This window comes from Mustela putorius, unplaced genomic scaffold (genome assembly GCF_011764305.1).
Source record: "Mustela putorius furo isolate JIRA1106 unplaced genomic scaffold, ASM1176430v1.1 tig00000281_pilon_pilon_pilon, whole genome shotgun sequence".
NCBI classification, from domain to species: domain Eukaryota; kingdom Metazoa; phylum Chordata; class Mammalia; order Carnivora; family Mustelidae; genus Mustela; species Mustela putorius.
Genome location: NW_025421343.1, coordinates 16,836,622 through 16,861,342, shown reverse-complemented (window position 1 = coordinate 16,861,342; position 24,721 = coordinate 16,836,622). Strand labels below are relative to the sequence as shown.

Genomic DNA, 24,721 nt, shown 5'->3' with positions numbered 1-24,721 from the left:
ATAATTTTTCATTGTTATTCTCTGATGGAAGAATAAAAGAAATTTCCCCTTTGAAGTCCATGCTTTTGGGATTTGTAACGTTGCCCAGGTTCTGTGAAAGTATCTGTCATCTTCCATACCCATTCTATTAAAACGCACATATTTCAGGTAAATCACAAGAGAAGAGGAAACTTCAGTTGGGGGCTATCTATTGTGAACAGTGCTAAGTAATTAACTAACTTTATCTCACTTAATCATTAAACAACTTTGTGATGGTAGATTGATTGATCCTATCTGCAGATAAGGAAACTGAGTGTTAAGGTGAAGGATAATTGGTTCAAGTCAGTATAGGTAATATATGACTGGGAAGCAGAATCTGAGTGCATATCTTTCTGGCTCTAGAGCTTTTGTTCTTCTACCTTACATGATGCTTTTTTTTTTTTTTTAAGATTTTATTTATTTGACACAGAGAGAGGTCACAAGTAGGCAGAGAGGCAGTCAGGGGGTGCGGGGGAGGCATGCTTCCTGCTGAGCAGAGAGCCCCATGCAGGGCTTGATTCCAGGACCCTGAAATCATGACCAGAGCCAAAGGCAGAGGCTTTAACCCACTGAGCCACCCAGACGCCCCCTACACAATGCCTTTTTAAGTAATTGGTTTTAACATGTCACAAACTTGGTTATTTAACATTCCTGCTCTAATTTCTAGGTTCAGGTGGGCTCACTTTGCCAGAATCCTGGGTCCTCATTAAATAAGGTGTTTGTTTGTTTGATTTTGGTTTGGGTCTTCTTTAGATTTAGGTGAAAATTACTCTTCTGGCAGCCAACTACCTCATTAGTATTTGACTCTCTTTTCTGGATATTGGTGCTTAGCTCCTTTTTGTTTTTATTAAATGGCGAACCTTTAGTGATAACATAGCAGTTTCCATTACTTCCAGCATTCCTCTCTCTTTTTTTTTTTTTCCTTCTTCTGACTTTGATGTGGAGGCTTTCATCTTATGAGAGCTGTTAATCTAAACTGCACCACTTTCTTTTTTTTCCAAGTCATATAAGTGACTTTTAAATAGAATTAAACAGTACTTCTCATCAGAAACCCTGGAAGCCAGAAAACAGTGGGATAATACATGTGTGTGTATATATGTATATATATATATGTATTTTTTTAAAGATTTTATTTATTTATTTGACAGACAGAGATGACAAGTCAGCAGAGAAGCAGGCAGAGAGAGGGGACGGGAAGCAGGCTCCCCGCTGAGCAGAGAGCCTGATGCAGTGCTTGATCCCAGGACCCTGGGATCATGACCCAAGCCGAAGGCAGAGGCTTTAACCCACTGAGCCACCCAGGTGCCCTGATAATATATATTTTTAAAATTGTTTTTAATTAAAGTACAGTTGACATACTATGTTAGATTAGTGTACAACATAGTGATTCAACGATTCTGTACATTACTCATTGGTCATCACAGTAAGTGTAGTCACCATAGAATGTTATTACACAATATTATTGACTATATTCTTTATGCTGTACTTTTCATCCCCATGACTTATTTATTTTATATCTGGAAATTTATACCTTTTATTCCCCTTACCTATTTTGACCTCTCCTTTAATGCCCTCCACCCTAGCACCCATTGGTTTGTTCTCTGAATGAATCTATTTCTGATTTTTGTTTGCTTGCTTGCTTGTTTTATTTTTTAGATTCTTCATGTTTACATGAAATCATATGACATTTGTTTTTGTCTGTCTTATTTCACTTAGCATAATACCCTCTATTGCCCATCCCTGTTGTCACAAATGGCAAGATCTTTTTCTCTTTTTAGGGCTGAATAATATTCCACCGTGCGTGTGTGTGCATGTGTGTGTGTATCACATAATATTCTACTCTGTATGTATGTGTATATGTACGTGTATATACACACACATATATATATATCACATATATTATATGTGATATTCCTATGTGTGTGTATGTGTGTGTTATACATCACATCTTCTTTATCCATTTATCTAGTAATAGACATTTAGGTTGCTTCCCTATCTTGTCTGTTTTAAATTATGCTGCAGTAAACACTGGGGTGCATATATCTTTTCAAATTACTGTTTTCATTTTCTTTGAATAGATACCCAGTAGTGGAATTAGTGGATTGTATTTCTATATTCAGTTTTTTGAGGACCCTACATACTGTTTTGCACAGTGGATGCACTGATCTACATTCCAACTAAACTGGACCACTACTTTATCTGCTTGTCTGGGACCCTGAAATGAACAGGAAACCTATTTTCCACCTCTATGTGATTTGATTATTTTTACTTTTTAAAATATCTATACAATTAAAATTTTTGACCAATTTCCTTTGAGCGCCTAAAAAAATACTGTTCAGTAAAAAGAAAGCCCCATAGTACCTTATAACTCTAAGTCCCATATTATCAGTCCAACTGATCTAGCCTGGTGGCTGCCATTTCCTTATAAACATTAAAAGAACTTCAGTGGGGGGCATCTTGGTGGCTTAGTCGGTTACATGTTGCCTTCAGCTCGGGTCATGATCCTGGGGTCCTGGGATGGAGTCCCCCATTGCGCGCCCTGCTAGGTGGGGAGCCCGCTTCTCCCTCTCCCTCTGCCTGCCGCTCTGCTTCCTTGTGCTCTCCTTCTCTCTCTTTCTCTGTCAAATAAGTAAAATCTTAAAAAAAATAACATAAAATAACTTCTGTGGAATTGAAGTAATTCATATTTACTTTTGCATGTTAGAAATGCAACTCTTAGACGTTAACAGTTTTTCTGTCATCTCTTAAAATATCACTTAAATGTGTGTGGATGAAGTTTCTTTTTTTCAACATTTATTACAAAAAGTTTCAAATATGCAAAGATGTTGAAAAAAGTTTACAGTAAACACCCCGATATCCTACCCACCAGTTGGTGAGCTTCTTAAATAATCTTCTTTACATTAGTGGCTATTAAGTGGTTTGGCTATTTGCAGTTTCCTCCTAACACCAAATGTGTGTAGCTGTTATAACAACATGGTAAAGAATTATGGATCTGGGAATCAGACAGAGTTTGGGCTCTAGCTCTGTCATCTACTAGCAGAATCAGTTAAGCACTTTGTCCCTTTTCTTCACCTGTTTAATGAGGATAACAACATATTTCATAATTAACATGAAAATGAAGTGAACTGATTGAACATCTCTGTAGCATAGTAATTATTCAGTAATTGTTAACTATCATGTTGGGTTTTTTTTTTACTGTAAATTTGATTTAAGGTGTTATTTTACTTCAGAGTTACTGTTACTTGATCATAAACACATTTGCTAGAATTGAAGATAACCTTAAATAGTAAAAGAATTAGATAATAAAAAGTATAGACAAAAAAAGTGCTGAGAATTATATTTTAAAGTATTTGTTAAAGTCACATATCCGTAATCCTCTGATGACCCTGTTTTTTTAAAGGTTCTGTTCTAGGCAGTATTATGGCCTTTCTGGGGACAATAACAAAGTTAGTTTACCCTTTTTTAGAAAAGGAACAGCTAAAATGGAATTATTTGCATTTTTTATTTGTTAATATCTAGATGTGAGAGATTGATTGCAGGACTATGAAGACAAACTGGCACTATAATGAATATTATAGTGCTTTCCTTAAATATTAATGCTTTCCTTAAAGAAGAGCCTTTAGTTTTATTTATGTTCTCTTTTGTTTTCTGTATTTTGTTGATTTCTTCCCTTATATTTATTATTTTCATTCTTCTCCTGGGTTTACCCATTTCTGAGTTCTTTAGTTGAATGTATAGCTCACTTATTTCTAACCTTTTATTTCCTGAAAAAACGTGTTTAAATAAAAGCATAGATCTCCTTCTTTTTTTTTTTTTTTTTAATATTTTATTTATTTATTTATTTTTGTCAGAGAGAGAGAGGAGCGAGAGTGAGTACAGGCAGACAGAGTGGCAGGTAGAGGCAGAGGGAGAAGCAGGCTCCCTGCCAAGCAAGGAGCCCGATGTGGGACTAGATCCCAGGACGCTGGGATCATGACCTGGGCCGAAGGCAGCTGCTTAACCAACTGAGCCACCCAGGCGTCCCACATAGATCTCCTTCTAAGGACTCCTTTTCTTTAAGTCTTTTAATTAATAACTTCATGGTGTATTCTCTACTAAATTTATAGTGGGAGGTTCACCAGGAAGTTAAATTGCTTGAATTTATATGTTCCATTATTATGTTACTGGGAGGTTCACCAGGAAGTTTAAATTGCTTGAATTTATATGTTCCATTATTATGTTACTGATATATTCATTACCTGCATCAGATCATTATAATGCCTGCTGTGAACATTTTGAGGCTGAAATGATGGGGATTGTGTGCTCCTGTGATATAGAATATTTACACATTATTCATTCATATCCTTACTACTTTTAAGAAAAATGTTGATCCTGTTCAAAGGAACGATCTAAGGAATAAGGAGGTGACATTTAAAACATACAAATCTGGGGCGCCTGGGTGGCTTAGTGGGTTAAGCCTCTGCCTTTGGCTCAGGTCATGATCTCAGGGTCCTGGGATTAAGCCCCACATGGGGCTCTCTGCTCAGCAAGGAGATTGCTTCCTCTTCTCTCTTTGCCTGCCTGTCTGCCAACTTGTGATCTCTCTCTTTCTCTCTGTCAAATAAATAAATAAAATCTTTTAAAAAAACATATCAATCATGAGAATGTTTATAATATTCATGGAGGGTCGCCTGAATGATAATAATTACTAATTTCTTGAATTGATAGTTTTCAGCCTTTTTTTTTTTTGCTTCAACGCTGTTGTAGAAAAAACATTCCCATTCATACTGTGTGTATTTGAGGGAGCAATGTCAAGTTATTAGGTTCTCCAAATATGTTCCATTCTTCTTCTAGACTCTTGCTTGTTTTTTTTTTTTTAATGTTTTATTCATTTATTTGACAGAGAGAGAGAGAGATCACAAGTAGGCAGAGAGGCAGGCAGAGAGAGAGGGGAAGCAGGCTCCCCGCCAAGCAGAGAACCCAGTGCGGGGCTCGATCCTAGGACCCTGAGATCATGAGCTGAGCTGAAAGCAGAGGCTTAACCCATTGAGCCACCCAGGTGCCCCTAGATTCTTGCTTGTTTATTGCAGTGGCATCCTAACTGCTTTCCTGCTATCTGTTTTATTTCCCCTTTAGGTCTTGTTTTTTTACTCTCAAAGTTATCTTTCAGAATGGAGATCTAATTACATCAGCTCCTCACCTGGAAACCCTTCAGTGCTTTCTCATTTATATTAAATAAACCCCAGACATGGTCAAAGCTCTGCATGATCTAGAACCACCCGTCACTCCAGCATAATTTTAAACCAGCTTTCCCATTTTATTTATAATCCAGTGACCTTGGCATTGTCTCAGTTCTTCTACACAGAAATTTTGCTTATCCTATTATCTCTGCCTGCCACGGATCCCTCTGCAGCCCTTTATCTCTTAGGCTAGAACTCCTCATTAGAATTAGTCACTTCATGACTTGCTCAGGGAAAGCCTTCCAGGTGCCTCTGACAGATGACTTTCTCCTAGTATAAATTTAGTAGAGAATACACCATGAAGTGTATGGTTGTTACTTTTTTATATGGTTTTTTCATTGATGTCTATCTCCCTCATCACTAGATTAAAAACTTCTTGAAAGAAGAGACCATGTCTTGTTTGTCATTGTATGCCCACTGAGAAGGTGGTGAATAAATACATGTTAAGTGAATGAATGCCTCCCCTTTTTTTGTTAGGAGGACAGAAAAATTCTAATATATGTATAGTTTTTGAGAATCTCTGCTCTTTTTTTTTTTTTAAGATTTTATTTATTTATTTGATAGACAGAGATCACAAGCAGGCAGAGAGAGAGGAAGGGAGGTAGGCTCCCCTCTGAGCAGAGAGACCAATGCGGGGCTCGATCCCAGGACCCTGGGATCATGACCCGAGCCAAAGGCAGAGGCTTTAACCCACTGAGCCACCCAGGCGCCCCGAGAATCTCTGCTCTTGATGTTGTAGATTTTATCCCTAGATTAAATCAGGTTATCAGAGGAGTGGCTGGCTGGCTGGCTCAGTTGGTTGAGCATGTAACCCTTGGTCTTGGGGTTGTGAGTTCAAGCCCCAAGCTGGGTAAAGAGATTACTTAAAATAATAGAATCTTTAAACAAGTCAGAACATCAGATAATTGCATACTTGGACAATATTATTTTTTTCTTATATAATTGCTTTTTCACAATTGGATTTTGGCAGCAAGCCCTGGTTCAAATTGGGGCATGCTGTAGGTGATAAACTATTGCATTTGTTGTATGGACACTATTGAAAGTCGTGTCCATTGTGTCAAGAACTGACAATTTTATCAGATAATATTGTCTCTGTGAGGACTCGAGAAATTTCTTTCTCATCTCACTACTAGAAAAAACTGAACCTCTCTTTAGCAACTGGTCTGTTTTTGTCTTAGAAGCACTATTGTCTTAAACCTAATCCTTGTTCCCTGAAGCTCAGAGCCAAATTTGCAGCTCACACATAAAAATTAGTAAAGGATTTCTGGCACACCCCTGTGTAAATTAATCTTGGTCCTAGCTTCACCTCAATCTTAAGAATTTTAACATAGTTTATATATTGATCAACAAAAGGCTCTATAAATAGCATTCAAGGAATAATATAATTCACTCAAGATTTTTTTTTTTGAAGCTTAGTTAATCTGCTTGCTGGGTAAGAAATGAGTTCACTCTCTCTCTCCATGCTGAAAGTGGGAAAGATAAAGAGGAAAATAGAAGGTTTATTATATATTAGGAATTCTAGGTTTTATGTTCTGATTGGGTCATTTGGGAACCAGAAATTCTTCCTTTTGATTTTGTTCTGTCACAAAAAGCATAGAGATTGCTTTATAAAGAGTTCTGAGGTGGGATATGAAAGTGTCTGTTAGATTCAGAGATATAAGGTCAGCACTTTTGTTTTTTTCTTTTTAGATCAGCACTTTTATATGCACATGCTGAGAACTTGGTAGAGTTTTATTTTAACAGTACCGCCTTAGTCCTACCCTTATAGAACAGCGTGCTATGTATTCACTGCTGTATGGGTTATGATCTTTGTAGGAATTATGATCAAAGGCCTTAGTATTTAGCCTGACTGAATATCAGAGTCCTTTTGTTTTCCTTCTGTTACCAAATGAGTATTTGTACCATCTGATGAAATAAGAGCTATGCAGAAGCATATATGACTCTGGAGACCAGGCACTGAAAAACTGTGAGACAAGAATAGCCATGACTAAATTATAAGAAGAGACTAGAAGGCTCTTTAGAGGGATGACCAAAGTAAGGGAATCTTACTTACTTCTGAGTCCACTTTTTTTTTTTTTAAGATTTTAATTATTTGAGTGAGGAGAGAACGCGTGAGAGGGAGAGGCAGAGGGAGAGAGACAAGCAAGGACCCTGGATTCATGACTTGAGCCAAAGGCAGAAGCTTAACTGACAGAGCCTCCCAGGCGCCTCCTGCATCCACTTTTTTTTTTTTTTTTTAAGATTTTACTTATTTATTTGACAGGCAGATCACAAGTAGGCAAAGAGACAGGCAGAGTTAGAGGGAAGCAGGTTCCCTGCTGAGCAGAGAGCCTGATGTGGAACTCGATCCCAGGACCCTGGGACCATGACCTGACCTGAAGGCAGAGGCTTTAAACGCACTGAGCCACCCAGGTGCCCCTGTGTCCACTTTTGATAGCTAAGTTGTCTTATCTTTTATTTGAATATAGATTGGTCAACTTTCCCTGTGATATTACTTCCTGGGTAGAAGGAAGTATTAGCAGTAATTCATAATTTTTCTTGGCTTGCCAGCGAGAAATCTAGGGCTTATGCTATTATCTACAACCACTTAGATCAATGACTTTGGTTTGTTGTAACTCTGGGGCTTTGCGGTATTATTTATCTTTTCAGTCAATGTTAATAACATATTTTGGATAACGTTTTCAAGTTATGTGACCTGTTTAGTTGAAAATAGATCCCAAATGATTCTAGTAAAAAGAGTATCTGTTTTTTGCTCTGGGGAGATCAGTGTCCCTTCAGACACTCCCACAGAAGCATAGTCTCCTGAAGGACATGGGAAGGAAATAATCTCAAATTGATTAATTATTATATTTTTATATATAGTTATGTGCATATGCAAGTTAGGTTTTGATTAGACAAACATGAATAAACATGTTGATTCAGGAAATGTAGATTAGAAGGGTTACATACGTAAAAACAGAAGTAGAATTACTTGTTAAAAAAAAAAGTGAGAAAGGGATTCTTTGTTATCTCTGGGATCCTGATAACTTACATAGAGTTAAGGAAAAGTTGGAAGTGTTGTCATAAAACTATGGAGGATGTTAGGCTAATTAAAATTTATAATTTTGCCCATGAATTTGTACCAAGTCTCATTCTCGAAGGAATTGTTTTGAGTTGAGGCTTTTGCAAATTCTGAGATTGGCTTGAGAGTGAAACTTGCTATAGCTGTAGATAGTCAAAAAGGGATAACCCTAATTTCTGCAAACCAAATACATTCCAGAGGGTGTAAGAATGTGTTGGATAAAGGATAAAGAGAAAAACACTTTGAGAGTTGTAGATATCTGTCAGATTTTACCACTGGTAGTTTGTAAAAGAAACATTTGCTGAAACAGGTAAGATGAGCCACCTAGCAAGCCATCTAGCCCAAGGTTCAGTTTGGGGATAAACATAAAATCACAAAAACTCATGTCAGGTAGCTCTTCCATGACTGGACAGCGTTTTCCTTGAGAAGAAATAACGAGTTTGGGAGGTATAATGTAGGGAGTTAGGTCAAGACTTTATCAAGAGGATCATACATAAGCTATATATGGTGAGGGAAAAGATCAGAGTAGGCATGGGCAAGCCTAGACCCAAGCAAGTGCATGCTGACAAATTCAGCCAGTAAAATTCAGTTTATTATTTATATTGACAACAAATGTAGGATCACCATGGTGTCAGCTCCTCGTGTCCATCGTCTTACTGGGTAACACTGAAACCAAAGAGGCCAAATTAGTCACAGGCAGCATGAGTGGTAGGGTACCCTGTGGCTGAGGAACAGCAACCATACAAGGAGATATATGGAGGTGGGTTAAAAATAGCTATGTAGCAGCACCTCCCGAGACTGCCTCTATTTCCGTATTCTGGAGGCTCATGAGGCATTCTGCCAGGTCTGAGGTCAGCCTGCGGTTGAGCCTTGCCGGTGGTGAGCTAGGTGGATGATGAGCTGGTTACCAGCGCATCAGTTCAGAGTAGTTCTTCTCCATTATCCACAGTATAGGAGAAATGACAGGGTGATTTAGAACAAAAGCATGAAAAGAAAAGTGTTACAAGCAGTAGTTTCAAGTATCTAGGAAATTTGTGTTCTGTTGGTCTTAGGATAAGCAGTCTACTTCTATGAAGTCATCTGCTTCTGGGATGTAAAGACATCTTTGACCTTCACTTGATACCTTCTGAGAAATGTCTTTTTTCTGGTGATCATGTCAGCTTTTCCCAGGATGCTTGTATTTATGAGTAACATCTTTGTAATATCAACTATTAGAAGTACTTGTATAGTCTTTTATTGAGGCTTTTGTGTTTCTTCCAGAAGACTCAGTTTCTGATCTGTAGCTTGTAGCAGGAGCGTTTAGGCAAGCATAAAGAAAAAGCAGAAACTACTTGTGGAGGTAAGACTGAATGGTTCAGGTTAAATTGTTTTAATAGCAACAATATCAGAATGGGGGAAAAAGTAGCGTCCTTTATGAAACAAATCAGTTTATAAGGGTTTAGTGAAATTTACCTCAGAATAAGAACATGTCCTAATCAGTGAGGGCATTGTACAACTCACTGGTTTTTAGGAAATTCAGAGTTGTGCCATCATTACCACTATCTCATTTTAGAACCTTTTTTTTTTTTTTTAATTTTAGAACATTTTCATCACTCCAAGAAGAAAACTCCCTGTGGCCATTGACAGTCACTCCACATTCCTCCCTCTGATCTATTTGTCAATCTCTAATCTACTTTCCGTCTCTATGAATTTGCCTAAGAGATAAATTATTTTAAGAATAATTTTGTTGGTTAACTGAACAGTTATTTACATGTTCATAAACATGAATAGGCCTCTTCCTAAAAAAGACATAATCACTCTATTATTCTACACTAATGAAAAGTCTCCATATGGAATTGAACTGGGAACTTCTCTTTTTGATTTATTAAATTTAAACAAGTTTCTTGGGTTTAATAAACAAAACAGCTTTCATAATGGTGTTGAGCTAATTCAGAATCTAGAGAATGCTAAACACTCTTACTTATATTATCTCTTCTGTTTTTTATTTTTCACAGATCTAGATTAGAGTGTGATACATTAGTAGGTGCTCAATCAAGATAGCTTTATTTTGTTTTGGTGGCGGAATTGGAATTAGAAGCCAGCTATCCTCCCTGGAAGTCTCCTCTTCCAGCATGCCATACATGCTTTCCATTTGTGCCCAAAGCTGATTTTTGGTTTTTGGGTTTTTTAAAAAAGATTTTATTTATTTATTTGAGAGAGAATGAGTGAGGGAGAAAGAGAGAGAGAGAGGGAGAGAGAGCATGAGAAGGGGGAGCTTCAGAGGAAGAAGCAGACTCTCCGCGGAGCAGGGAGCCCGATGCGGGACTTGATTCCAGGACTCCACGATCATGACCTGAGCCGAAGGCAATTGCTTAACCAACTGAGCCACCCAGATGCCCCCAAAGCTGATTTTTGTAAAGCATTTATAAACAGTTCATGGAAATGGGGATCAGTGTTCTTTATTTGCTTTTTCTATCTTCTTATTTGTAACCATACATAAATTCCCAAGTTTAAATTTGTTATTATATGAATGCTGAAATGGTTAATAGGCTAAGGGAGAAGAAAGAAATGTAAAATATCTTTTACATTGCTTTTTGTCGAATGACAAATATAAACACCCCATATTTCACAGTTAAAGAATTTATGTAAAGTAGGACATAAATTCATATGCGGCATTTGTAGCTTGAATACTTAGGTATTTAAATAGCTCCAGTCAAAGTGATAGGTATGAATTAGTGATTTTAAGATATAAAAAGATTTATGCTTTAAGGAGCTCATGTTGGAGGAGAAGGGTGGTAAAATAAAGGGTGAATGTCCATAGGTTTTTTTGGTGCTGTTTAAATTTTGTTATGGTGTGAGTATAGGCAGTAAAGTACACAGTTTGAAAGTACGCTGTTTGAAAATGTACAACTTGATGAATTTTTACACATAAATATGTATGTATATATAATGATCACCACACAGATAAATGTGCAGAATATTTCAACACCCCGGAATATTCCTTAGTACCCCTTTATTGTCAGTTACAACCCTCCAAGAGGTAATTAGTATTTTGACTTCTGTCACAATAGGTTAGTTTTGCCTTTTCCTGAAATGCATATAAATGGAATCAAACAATACCCTCATGTCTAACTTCTTTTACTCATAATTGTGTCTATAAGATTTGTCCATATTGCGTGTAACAGTGGCTAATTATTTTTTGCCTTATAGCATTTCATCATATAAGTAAAGCAAATTTATCCATTCACCTGTTGATGATGATTTGGGTTGTTAACAGTTTTTTACTATTATGACTAAAGCTGCAAAGAACATTCTTGTGCTTATCTTTTGATGAATATATGTACTCATTTTTCTTGGAACTTCAGGTTTTATAGTGTTATAAAAGTTCAGAACGTTTTTTGTTAAAACAGCCAGAATGCCAACCCGGCCTCGCAAGAAATTTTCTAGTCTGCCTGAATGGATATATATATACCTCTTTGATTTTGTAATAGAAACTGGTGGAAAACAACATTGACTTCACAACCAGTTTTGGGTGGTATCATGTGCCTATTCTTCAAAGTAGGAGTTATGGATAGTATACATTCATTCATTCAGTGAACCGCAGGGAACCATCCTAGGGATTAGAGATACAGCTATGAAAGACTCAATTGCATCCTACTTTCCTCAACCAATATGTTCACATTATTTGAACATAATGCATGGAGTGTAGTGTTAAAGAAATGAGAATTCTTAGGAGTGTTCTTCAGGTAAAACATTTCACCTAAACCTGGGTCATCAGTGGAAGCATCTCAGAGGAAATGACAGCTGAACTGGGTCCAGTAGAATGAGCCGGAGTTAGCCAGATAAAGGAAGTGGAGGATAGGTGTTGAGAGGAGCAGGGCAATGAGAGTTTTTAAGGTGATGTTTAAAGCTTACAGACATGAGAAATTGAAAGTAGCTGGGGAATAGGGACTCAGTTATAAAGTGCCTTTTGGTAATATCATGGAGTTCTGATGTCATCCTCAGGTCAGAAGGGAATCACTGGTATCGTCCTTTTATTATGGAAAACTTCAAACACCTACACATCCCACAATCTGAGCAATTACCAACTCATGACCAATCTTGTTGATACCACTTCCTTTCTCCCCCAGTGGATAGTTCTGAAGCAAATTTGAGACATCACATCATCATTGAGGATTTTGAGCAGGAGAATGACATCATCAGTTTTGCATTTTAGAAATCACGTATCTCTAGTAACTATTTTTCTTAAAGATTTTATTTATTTGCTTGACAGAGACACAACGAGAGAGAGGGAACAGAAGCAGTGGGAATGAGGGAGAGAGAAGCAGGCTTCCTGCGGAGCCGGGAGCCCAATGCAGGGCTGATCCCAGGACCCTGCAATCATGACCTGAGCCAAAGGCAGGCACTTAACAACTGAGCCACCCAGGCAATCACCCTAGCAACTTAAAAGTATCTTTACAATGCACACACCATTGTTTAGTTGCGTCTCATTTTTTTCCAGTCATACAGACATTTGTTTTTCTGTACTATTTATAGAAGTTTGCATTTTTTCAAACTGTATGGAAACTTTAAATGCTAAACTTATTTTATATACTTACGTAGATAGGTCATTGTTTAATTTGTCTTTAAAATACTATTAATATTTTGGCTTCTATAAGTATAAAAAGGTCATAAGCAATATAAAAGTTTGTTTCTAGTTTGGTCTCCATTATAGCAAACATATTAGTATTTGGGAAGTGGAATTCCGTTCATGATTTTACTACCATTATTTTTTGCAGATTCAAGTTTAATTTTTTTTCAAGGTTAATTTATGATTCTTCTGTAGCTCAGATTTTGTTCCTTATCTACTTATTGAAATTTGTTTTCTTATTGAAGTTTGATGGTGAGAATTAATACAGATTACTTTTATTTTAAAGCTAATTATAGTTGTTTATGTGACGCTAAGTTAAAAACCCCTTCCTTGTAGTAAGAATGTTTACTTACTGAAATGTTTTAGTTCAACCTTTTTTTAAAAGGTAATGTTTAATAGATGGCAACTACTGTAATACAATGGAATACCACCGCATTTATGCATGCATTCATTCATTTGGTAAGAGTCCGTGATCTTAATCCAAATCAGAGGTTGGCAAATTTTTGCCACTAAGACTGGTTCTAACATTTTTGAAGGATTGCTCCCCAGAAAGGGGGAAGAATGTGCAACAGAAATAGTATTTGACCTGTAAATATACTACTGGGCCCCTTTACAGGAAAAGTTTGCCATTCCTGATTTAAATGAATGTAACTTAAATTCTTGGCATCTGCTTTTTTTTTCTTTTGGAAATGTTCCTATAAGACTCGTTTTTGAATAACATTTAAAAATAAAAATGTCATTGTTTTCTACAGAGAAGATGGCGAATTAGAAGATGGTGAAATAGATGATGCAGGACTTGAAGAAACACAAGAACAGGAAGCAAAAGAGGATGAAAAACAGAAAAATGAAAAAGCCTATAGAAAATCAAGGAAAAAACACAAGAAAGAAAGAGAGAAGAAAAAATCCAAAAGGAGAAAACGTGAAAAACATAAGGTTAGTTAGAATCTACTTTGAATCCTTTTTTTAAAATTTATTTTTATTTTTTTAATTTTTTAAAAGATTTATTTATCTATTTGACAGACAGAGATCACAAGTAAGCAGAGAGTCAGGCAGAGAGAGAGGAGGAAGCAGGCCCCCCGCTGTGCAGAGAGCCCGATGATGCGGGGCTCCATCCCAGGACTCAGACCATAACCCGAGCCAATGGCAGAGGCTTTAACCCACTGAGCTACCCAGGCGCCCCTATTCTTCTGATTTCAATAAGATATCCCACTTCAAGTTGCCCTAAAGTTCAGAATTTTACTAACAATCAGTCAAGGCAATTTATTTATCTATTTAGAGATTTGTGTATTTGAGAGAGAGAGAGCGCACACATGTGCACGAGTTGTGGGAGGGGCAGAGGGAGAGAGAGAATCACAAGCCGACTCACTGCTAAGCATGGAGCCTGACGAAGGGCTCAGTCTCATGACCTAAGAAATTGTAATCCAAGAGGAAACCAAGAGCTGGTTGCCCAACCCATTTTTTTAAATTATTATTACTATTTTTTGTATCTCTAGACCCAGTGTGAGGCTTGAACTCATGATCTGGAGATTAAGAGTTGCATACTCCACCAACTGAGCTAACCAGGTGCTCTCACTAGAGGCAGTTTAGATTTTCACTAATACTGTCCTGAAAGTCCTTCCAGTTTCTATCCACTGCCTGTTTCCAAGATCCCTCCTACTTTTTAGATATTTCTTATGGAAATACAGCATTTCCAGACACCAAAATCTTATTAGTTAACTGTTGCTGCACAGCATTACCCCAAACTTAGAATCTTAAAAGAACAGAAATTTATTTCCCAGTTTCTGTGGGCCAGGAATCTGGGTGCAGCTTTAACCAGGTGCTTCTGGCTCAGCTTTTCTCATGGGGTTGCAGTCATCTCAAGGCTTGACTAAGGCAGGGTCCTTTTCCATGCTCACTCACGTGGCTTTTGGCAGGTGTCAGCTCCTCACCGTGTGGACCTCTCTACAGACTGCGTCAATGTCCTCATTATGTTATCTGGCTTCCCCCAAAGCAGGTGAACCGTGAGTGAAAGAGAACAAGAGAAAGCACCCAAGATGAAAGCTCTAGGCTCTTTTATAACCTAATCTCAGAAGTGATATACCATATCTATACCTATTCTGTTTACTAGCTATTTTTAATATAGTCCAACTGCTAATTTCAGGTTAATATTTACTCTACTTTTTTAAAAATATATATATTTTTAATTCAGTTGAGAGAGACAGAGACAATGAGGGAACAGGAACAGAGAGGAGAGGGAGAAGGATCATGACCTGAGCTGAAGGCAGCCGCTTAACTGACTGAGCCACCCTGGTGCCCCCGGAACAAGGATTTTTGGGTTAATACTTTAGAACCTACTAGAGGATAATATAATCTATGGTTGGCATTTCGGGCTGAAACAAGCCTATCTAGTTACTAGTTAAATTTTTTTTCCTTTTGCAAATATAACTATTTGTTTTTTCCTTTCTTTTAGCATAATTCTCCATCTAGTGATGATAGTTCAGACTACAGCCTTGATTCAGATGTTGAACATACAGAAAGTTCCCACAAAAAAAGAGCTGGTTTCTACAGGGATTATGACATTCCATTTTCTCAGGTATTGCCTTTTTTAAAAAATTGTGATCAAATATAGATACCATTTTAACCATTTTTTAACATACAGTTCACTAAGTGTATTCACATTGTTGTGTAACTGTCACCACTCTCCATTTCATCATCCTCTATAGAAGCTGTGTACCCATGAAACGATAACACCTCACTTCCCCCTCCCGACCAGCCCCTGGTTACCACTATTCTACTTTGTCTCTATGAATTTGTCTACTCTATAGTCATATAGGTGGGATAATACTGTATTTGTCTTTTTCTGTCTGGCCTATTTCATTTAGCATGACTTTTTGAAGGTTCGTCTAACATGTATCAGAATTTCATTCCTTTTTTAAGGCTAGATAATATTCCATTGTATGTATATGCCATATTTTGTGTGTTCCTCTATTGTTGGACAGATGGATGGCTTCCACCCTTTGGCTGTTGTGAATAATGCTGCTTTATGAACATGGGTGGATGATATTTCTTCGAGACCCTGCTTTCAGTGCCTTGGAACAAACACCTAAGAGTGGAATTGCTGGATCATATAGTAATTCTGTGTTTAATTTTCTGAGGAACCACCAAAATGTTTCTCATAACAACTGTACCATTTTCATTCCTACCACCAGAATACATGAGGTTTTCCAGTTTCTCCACATCCTTGCCAAACTTGTTATTTTCTGGGTGGTGATTGTTTTTGTTTTTACTTTTGCTTTGTGTTGCTTTGGTTTTATTTTATTTTATTTTAATTTTTTTTTATAATGGCCTTCCTAATGTGTGTGAAATGACCTCTCGTTGTGATTTTGAGGTATTGCCTTTTTTAAAAAAGATTTTATTTATTTATTTATTTTAGAGAGAGTGAGAGAGCATGAGCAGGGGTGAAAGGTAGAAGGAGAAACAGACTCCCCACTGAGCAGGGAGCCCAACTCAGCACTGATCCCAAGACCCTGGGATCATGACCTGAGCTGAAGGCAAACACTTAACCAACTGAGCAACCCATGCACCCCTGAGGTATTGCCTTTTAAGGGGAAAAATAAACTTTTTGGTTTTATTCTTTGCCTTCTGATATTTTGAAAAAATGTTTTATATTTTTCAATATAGAAAAAGAAACATGCAGATGGATGCTATAAATTTTAAATCTTTGGAAATCATAATATATTAGATTGCTAGGTCTATCATAACAAAATCTATAGACTAGTGGTTTAAACAACAAAGTTTATTTTCTAGTACTCTGGAGGATGGAAGTGCCAGATCAAGACTCTAGCAGGGATAGTGTCCTCTGAGGACCACAAGGGAAAGATCTGTTAGTCCTTTCTCCCTGGCTTGTAGATGGCAACTATCTTTCTCCTTTGTCCTTAAATGGTCATTCTGCTGTGCATGCACACCCTTAGGGTCTCTGTGTGTCAAATTTCCTCTTATAAGGACATGAGTCAGATTAGATCAGGGCCCACTCTAGCAACCTCATTTTAACTTAATCACCTCTTTAAAGGCCCTATCTCCAAATACAGCCACATTCTGAGGTATGGAGGGGTTAGGGCTTTCACATGAATTTTGTGACATCTATCTCTTTAAGTGCAAAAATTATTTGAAGTGTTTTAAATAGAAAAGAACATGATATACTTTATATCTTTGTAAGGCATGTTGTCCTGTATGAACAGTCTTCAATATAAATAGTATTTTGTGCTAGAAAAATCAGGATGCTCTCAGGAACACTGGGGAATATTCAGATCATTGTGCACTTATTTGAAAAACCACAGATTTTCTGAGTTCTGATTTCTGCCAATCTGTCAATATGCTTGTCTACAGAGTTCTATTCTTTTTCCTAATTTGATGTTCCTAATCTCTTATGAGCTTAGAAAACAAAATACTGTGTGTGTTAGAGTTCTTTCATTGCCTTCTGTTTCTCTATTCCCTTCTTTATAGTTGAAGTTGCTCAGTAAGTATTTATTGAATAAATGATTATTTTAATATATTTTAAAATTTGAAAAGAATTCTACTCTAGTTAATAATTTTATCAAGTTAGGTGAATGTATCTGTATATTCAGTGTCTGCTGATTCTGGAGTAAATGGAGCTTCCATTTCTCAGAACAGTGTAACAGTCATTAGAATTATTTCTATCGCTAATGACAAAATTTTTAAGTGTATCAAACACTGATTTGATACTTAAATTTCATCATTTGCAGGTAGACTTATTTTTTTAGAAATAATCAAAACTTGTTTAGAGACTATTCCAAACAATGCAAAAATGCTCAGAATGATTGTTACTGTTTCAGATAGCAAAGCATTTGAAAGTATTAAATAGTGAGATGTATAAGTTCTTGATTCATAAGCTGTCACTAGGGGCGCCTGGGTGGCTCAGTGGGTTAAGCCGCTGCCTTCGGCTCAGGTCATGATCTCAGAGTCCTGGGATCGAGTCCCGCATCGGGCTCTCTGCTCGGCGGAGAGCCTGCTTCCCTCTCTCTCTCTCTCTGGCTGCCTCTCTGTCTACTTGTGATTTCTCTCTGTCAAATTAATAAATAAAATCTTTAAAAAAAAAAAAAAAAACATAAGCTGTCACTAAAAATTATTCCAGAAAAGGAAGTATAGAATATTTTAAAACAGTGGCACAAGTATTTTAATAAATATATAGCCTTCTATGGGGGCTACTCTGGAGGATAAAATCAATTTGTTTGTATAAACAACATTACATTTGTTTTAACTGACTCGTATTTCCTCAAACGTTATAGTTACTTATTGTCATTATATTATTATATATCCCTACAAATATAGTGTGATTATTTTTGTTTCAAAAATTCAGCTAAAGAAATCAAGAAAAGAAAAAGGATGGTATTTTATATTTACCCACATTTCACTTCCAGTGCTCTTTGTTCCTTTGTGTAGATCTGAATTTCAATCTGGTATCAATTTTTTTAAATGTAAAAACTTAGTCTTTATTTAGCATTGTTTGTGGTGCAGTTTCACTATCAATAAAATCTCTTAGCTCTTATATGTGGGGAAATTGTTTTACTGTTATTTTTAATAACTTTTAATTTTGTCATAATGACTTGTAAAAAAGTTCCAAGAATGGTGCAAAGAACTCCTGTGTATCTTTCACCCAGATTTCCAGAATATTAACATTTTACTGCATATGCTTTGTTTTATCCTTTACCTTTCTTCTCTTCTTTTCTCTTCTCATTAGAGGCTCTAATTTGCCCTTAAGCCCATCCATTAAGTTCTTAATTCCAGTGTTTGTATTTTCAAATCTAGAAATTTGATTTTTTTTTTTTCAAATCATCAGGGTAATTTCATAGTTCCCAGTTTGCTGCTAAAATTCTCATGTCATTTACTTGAAAGTAACAAGCACAGATATTTTAAAATCGGTGTCACATGAATTTCAATATCTGGAGCCTATTTGTTTGTTTGTTTTTCTAAGATTTTATTTATTTATTTGACAGAGAGACAGAGAGAAAGCACAAGTAGGCTGAGTAGCAGATAGAGGGAGAGGGAGAAGCAGACTCCCTGTGCTGAGCAGGGAGCCCAACACAGGGCTCGATCCTAGAACTCTGGGATCATGACCTGAGCCAAAGGCAGCCGCTTAACTGAGTGAGCCACCCAGGCACCCCTGGAGTCTGTTTCTTTTACTGGTTGCTTTTCACTGTTCTTGTTGCTGATCTTTTCTCCTCATACGACTGCATTTTTTGTTTGCTTTTGTATTGTGTACTGAGCATTGTGTTTGCAAAATATGGTGCATTTTGTAGAAATAATTTGAAGCCTGGGATGATATTCATTTCCTCCAGAGAAGATTCTTACTTGCTGTGACAAATTTTTAGTGACCCTTACAAACTTAACTCTAACTTGAGTGTTTGAAACTCTTCTTGGCCACCCAGATGACAGGTTGGACTGTAGCCTCCAATCCACATTTTGAGATTGACCCAAAATTGGTGGATGGGAATTACAAAGGCTTCTACTTTTTCTGGACTCTGAATTTCTTCTTTTGTTCCCATAGATTAAAGGGGTAGTTACGAGTGCTCTCTTGAACCTTTCAGCTGATTTTTCATGTCAGACTAATGTTTTCAGAACAAAAACTACTCCAGATGCTGTTCATTTCTCACGATTTTCGTCTACTCCACAAATATTAATGGTCTAGTAATCCCTCACACATTTGATAACTCTCTGATGTTTATAGTGGATCTAAAAAATATGGTGTCTATCTTTTCTGCAGTTTTTAGGAGGAGAACTGATCTGAATTTATTTAGTCTGCTAGGAGAAAGAAAGTTCAGTACCATTTCCTCCACATCTGTTTTAGAGTTGACTCACTGAGATTAGAAAATACCCTAAGTACATCCTAAAAATTCTGTTTTCCTAGTTAACAAATGTCTGATGTATAAATTCTATAGTTTAGGCCAAAAATAGAATATCGTATTAACATCTAGCTTTAAACTTGAGTCAGTGTATCTTCCCTTTTCCTCATCCTTGTTCAAGGCCTACCATTCCCTTATTTCATGTTTACAGTTATTGTCATGGGACCAGTTTCATTTTACAGAAAGCCAGTCTGCCCTGCAGACATTCTAACCAAGAGTATAGCCCAGTAGTCAGTCAGCGAAGTAATTGGGGAAACTGTATCCTTTGGAAGAACTTACAGACTTTTGCGTTTTCGTTATCTTCTTGCAAGAAGTCTAAGAGGAAGTCTAAGTCTTGCAGGAAGACTAAGAAATACTTGCTAGATCCTCGCTGATGGATGCATTTTGTTCATTCCAAATGATGAACATTTGAAGTATAAGGAGATAGTCTCCTAGAGACCTGGGGCTGCTCCTGTAATGTCATCGTTTTAGTGCTTTTTGGCGCACTAGCACTGCATGGGTGATGCCCAGACCCAAACATTAGAGTCTCACTGCAGAAGGAGCCCTGGGATGTGGGGAGGTTTACACCATTAGAGGGCTATTAGGAATACTTGCAATTGGGAAAGCTGGCTAGGGGGATTAATAGAACATTTAGGAATAATTCTATTTTGAAAAGTAAGAATGTGGAGATTATTTTTGTAAAAGCTGTGAAAAATCAGAGAATTAAATTAAAACTAAGAATTAAAAGTTTTGGAACGCCTGGGTGGCTCAGTGGGTTAAGCCTCTTGCTCAGTTTTGATCTCAGGGTCCTGGGATTGAGCTCTGCATCGGGCTCTCTGCTTGGCTGGGAGCCTGCTTCTCCCTCTCCTTCTGCCTACTGCTACCTACTTGTGCTCTCTATCAAATAAATAAATAAAATCTTAAAAAAAAAAAGTTTTGGGGGCATGTGGGTGGCTCAGTCAAGCATCCAACTCTTGATCTCAACTCAGGTCTCAATCTTCAGGATTATGAGTTTAAGCCCCCATTGGGCTCTATGCTGGGCATGGAGCCTGCTAAAAAAAAAGAAGTTTTGTGGGAGGTATCTGGGTGTCTCAGTTGGTTAAGCATCTAACTCTTGATCTCAGCTCAGGTCTCAATCCTCAGGGTTGTGAGTTCAAGCCCTCCATTGGGCTCTATGCTGGGCATGGAGCTTGCTTAAAAAAAAAAAAAAAGAATTAGAAGTTTTGATAATAAGCATCTAATCTGCAAAGAAAAATTCATACTCTTTAAAGAGTACTCTTTAGTCATAGACTATTGAAATATATCATTGAAGAATTAATAGAATCATATCAAATTATTTTTGGCCTACTCAAAGTCTTTTGTGATTCCATACAAATTTTAGGATTGTTTATTATAGTTCTGTAAAAAATGCTGTTGGTGTTTTGATAGGGATTGCATTAAATCTATAGAATGCTTTGGGTAGTATAGATACTTTAGTAATATTTGTTCTTCCAATCCATGAGTATGGAATGTCTTTCCCTTTGTTTATGTCATCTTCAATATCTTTTCTTTTTTTTTTTTAAGATTTTATTTATTTATTTATTTATTTCAGAGATGGGTGAGAGGGGGAGAGAGAGAGAGAAAGTGCAAGCATGAGTCAGGGGAGAGGGGAAGCAGATTCCACGCCAAACAGAGAGCCCAATGTGGGGCTTGATCCCAGTACACTGGGATCTGACCTGAGCCTAAGACAAGATCCTTAACTGACTGAGCCACCCAGGCCCCCCTTATCTTCCAATTTCTTTCATTGGTGTTTTATAGTTTTCAGTACAGGTTTTTCACCTCTATGGTTTAGTTTATTCCTAGGTATTTTATTATTTTTGGTATAACCCAAAATAGGATTGCTTTCTTAATTTCTCTTTCAACTGCTTCATTATTAGTGTATAGAAATGAAAAAATTTTCTGTACTTTGATTTTGTAGGCTCTCTGACTTTATTGAGTTCATTTATCAATTCTAGTAGTTTTTTGGTAGAACATTAAGGTTTTCTATATATAATATTATGTCACCTGCAAATAGTGAAAATTTTCCTTCTTCCTTACCAATTTGGATGCCTTTTATTCTTTTCTCTTGTCTGATTATTGCGTCTAGGACTTCTGGTACTATGTTGAATAAAAGAGGTGAGAGTCAACATCCTTGTCTTGTTCCTGACCTTACGGGGAAAGCTCTGTTTTTTTTTCCCCCATTGAGTATGATGTTAGCTATGGGTTTTTCGTATAAGGCCTTTATTATGTTGAGGTATGTTCTTTATAAATCTACTTTGTTGAGGATTTTAATCATGAAATGGATGTTGTACTTTGTTAAATGCTTTTCTTCTTCTATTGAAATAATCATATAGCTTTTATCCTTTCTTTTATTGATATGATGTATTACATTGATTTATGAATATTGAATCACGCTTGCAGCCCAAGAATAAATCCCACTTGAATGTCGTTGTTAATGTATCGTTAGATTCAGTTTGCTAATATTTTGTTGAGGATTTTTGCAAAAATGTTCATGAGAGCTACTGGCCTGTAGGTCACTTTTTTGGTGGTATTTTTATCTGATTTTGGAATCAGGATAATGCTGGCCTCATAGAATGAATTTGGAAGTTTTTCTTCCTCTTCTATTTTTTGGAAAAGTTTGAGAAGAACAGGTATTAACTCTTCTTTAAATGTTTGGTAGAATTCATCTGTGAAACCATCTGGGTCCTGTGCTTTTGTTTATTGGGAGTTTTTTGATTACTGAATCTATTTTATTTCTGGTAATCAGTCTGTTCAAATTTTCTATTTCTTCCTGATCAGTTTTGGTAGGTTATGTGTTTCTAGGAATTTATCCATTTCTTCTAGGTTGTCCCGTTAGGTGGTATATTTTTCGTAATATTCTCTTACAGTCTCTTGTGTTTCTGTGGTATTGGTTATTTCTTCTCTTTTGTTTCTTATTTTGTTTATTTGAGTCCTGTGTTTTGTTTTTTTTTTTTAATGAGTTTGACTAGAGATTTAATCAGTTTTGTTGTCTTTTCACAGAACCAGTTCCTGGTTCTGTTCTGTTCCATTCCCTATATCATTTATTTCTTCTCTAATCTTTATTATTTCTTTCCTTCTGCTGATTTTTGGTTTTGTTTGTTATTTTTCTAACTCCTTTAGGTATAAGATGAGGTTATTGAGATTGATTGATTGATTGATTGATTCATGATTGATTTTGCTTCTTGAGTTAGACTTGTATTGCTATAAAGTTCCCTCTTAAAACTGCTCTTGTTGCATCCCAAAGATTTTGGACCATTGTGTTTTCACTTTCAAGTGTCTCCATTTATTTTTTGATTTCTAATTTATTTCTTGGTTGACCCATTTATTGTTTAGTAGCATGTTATTTAATTTCCTATTTGCGCTCTTTCTAGATTTTTTTTTAAAGATTTTATTTATTTATTTGTCAGAAAGAGAGAGAGAAAGCACACAAGCAGGCAGAGAGGCAGGCAGAGGCGGAGAGAGAGGCAGGCTCCCCGCTGAGCAAGGAGCCCGATGCGGGACTCGATCCCAGGACCCTGGGATCCTGACCTGAGCCGAAGGCAGCAGCTTAACCCACTGAGCCACCCAGGCATCCCTAGATTTTTTTCTTGTGATTGATTTCTAGATTTCTAGTTTACGTTATGGTGGGAAAAGATGCATGGTATAACTGGTCTTTTGAATTTTTGATGTTTGTTTTGTGACTTAATACATGATCTGTTCTGAAGAGTATTCCATGTACACTTGAAAAGAATATGTATTCTGTTTTAGGGTAGAATATTCTGAATGTATCTGTTAAATCTAGTGTGTCATAGAATCACATTTTTTAATAAAAAGAAAAGTCGGCATCATTCAACTAATTAATTAATCTTCACCTTAATCTAAGAATTATTTTTATTTTACTTTAATAGTGTTTTTATTAAAAATTTCAGAAACATTGCCTTTTGGCTACAATTATAAATCCCCTTCTGAATTTTGAAAGTGCTAGATGAGAACAGTTGATTTTTAAAAACAACAAACAAAAAAATTTTGAAAACACTGCTTAAAATAAGTCAGATACCTAATAAAATATCTCTAAAATTTAAAATTGTTGAGCTAATTGATTTTCTTGGTATGTTTAGTTATTTTTTTCTCTATCTTATAATTACTGAAATGATCTTAATATTTCCCTGCATTTTATTAAAATCATAGTTTCATGTTGGTAATCTGCCAGCGCAGACAGTATTTTTTATATTATATTTTAAATGTGCTAAGCTGAAGATGAGTCATGGTCTGGTTTTTACTAGATCTTCAAACTTTAATTAGGTGCATTTTTTCTTCCTTTTAAAAGCATTGGACAGAAGATATGACTGAACTAATACAAATATTTTAGTGAGTATAGATAGAATTGAATACTATCATTAAATAAAATTGTAGGACTAGGGGTACCTGGGTGGCTCAGTTGGTTAAGTATCTGGGTCTTAATCTCAGGGTTATGAGTTCAAGCCCCACATTAGGTTCCATGCTACTTTACAAAAAATTGGAGAACTAAAGTATATTCTAAGTTTTCATATGCCTTAGTAAAATAAATTATTAATAAAATTAATAATGTGTATTACAATAAATATTTCCTAACAAGCAATGTTTCCACTAGATGTTTTTAACTTTTAGGGAAGTTCTTGTTAGACCTCTGATATAAATATTTCTTCTTTCTAAAATTTCCACACATATTTCTGTTTATTAAGTATAATATGTTTAAATTTTTCATTTGGGACAATATTAGGAGAATATATTTTTTCTTCCACTTCAAGCTATTTTACTGTATTTTCCATATTTTCAAAAAGACTAGATATTTTGGAGAAGGAATTCATGTATAATGGTGTGGATTTCTAAGTATACTTTTATGTACAAATATCGAGACACTGGTGGAAAACAAAAATTG

At 36.3% G+C, this 24,721-nt stretch overlaps 1 protein-coding gene across 1 annotated transcript in view; it reads left to right on the top strand.

The window, feature by feature from the left end:
• Positions 1-24,721, top strand: part of ZC3H6 (zinc finger CCCH-type containing 6) — a 55,123-nt gene that overhangs the window by 11,616 nt on the left and 18,786 nt on the right. Inside the window, exons 2-3 of the mRNA XM_045079141.1 lie at positions 13,660-13,840; positions 15,357-15,479. Of these exons, the coding sequence (XP_044935076.1) occupies positions 13,660-13,840; positions 15,357-15,479 (304 nt within the window). The remainder of the gene's footprint in view (positions 1-13,659; positions 13,841-15,356; positions 15,480-24,721) is intronic.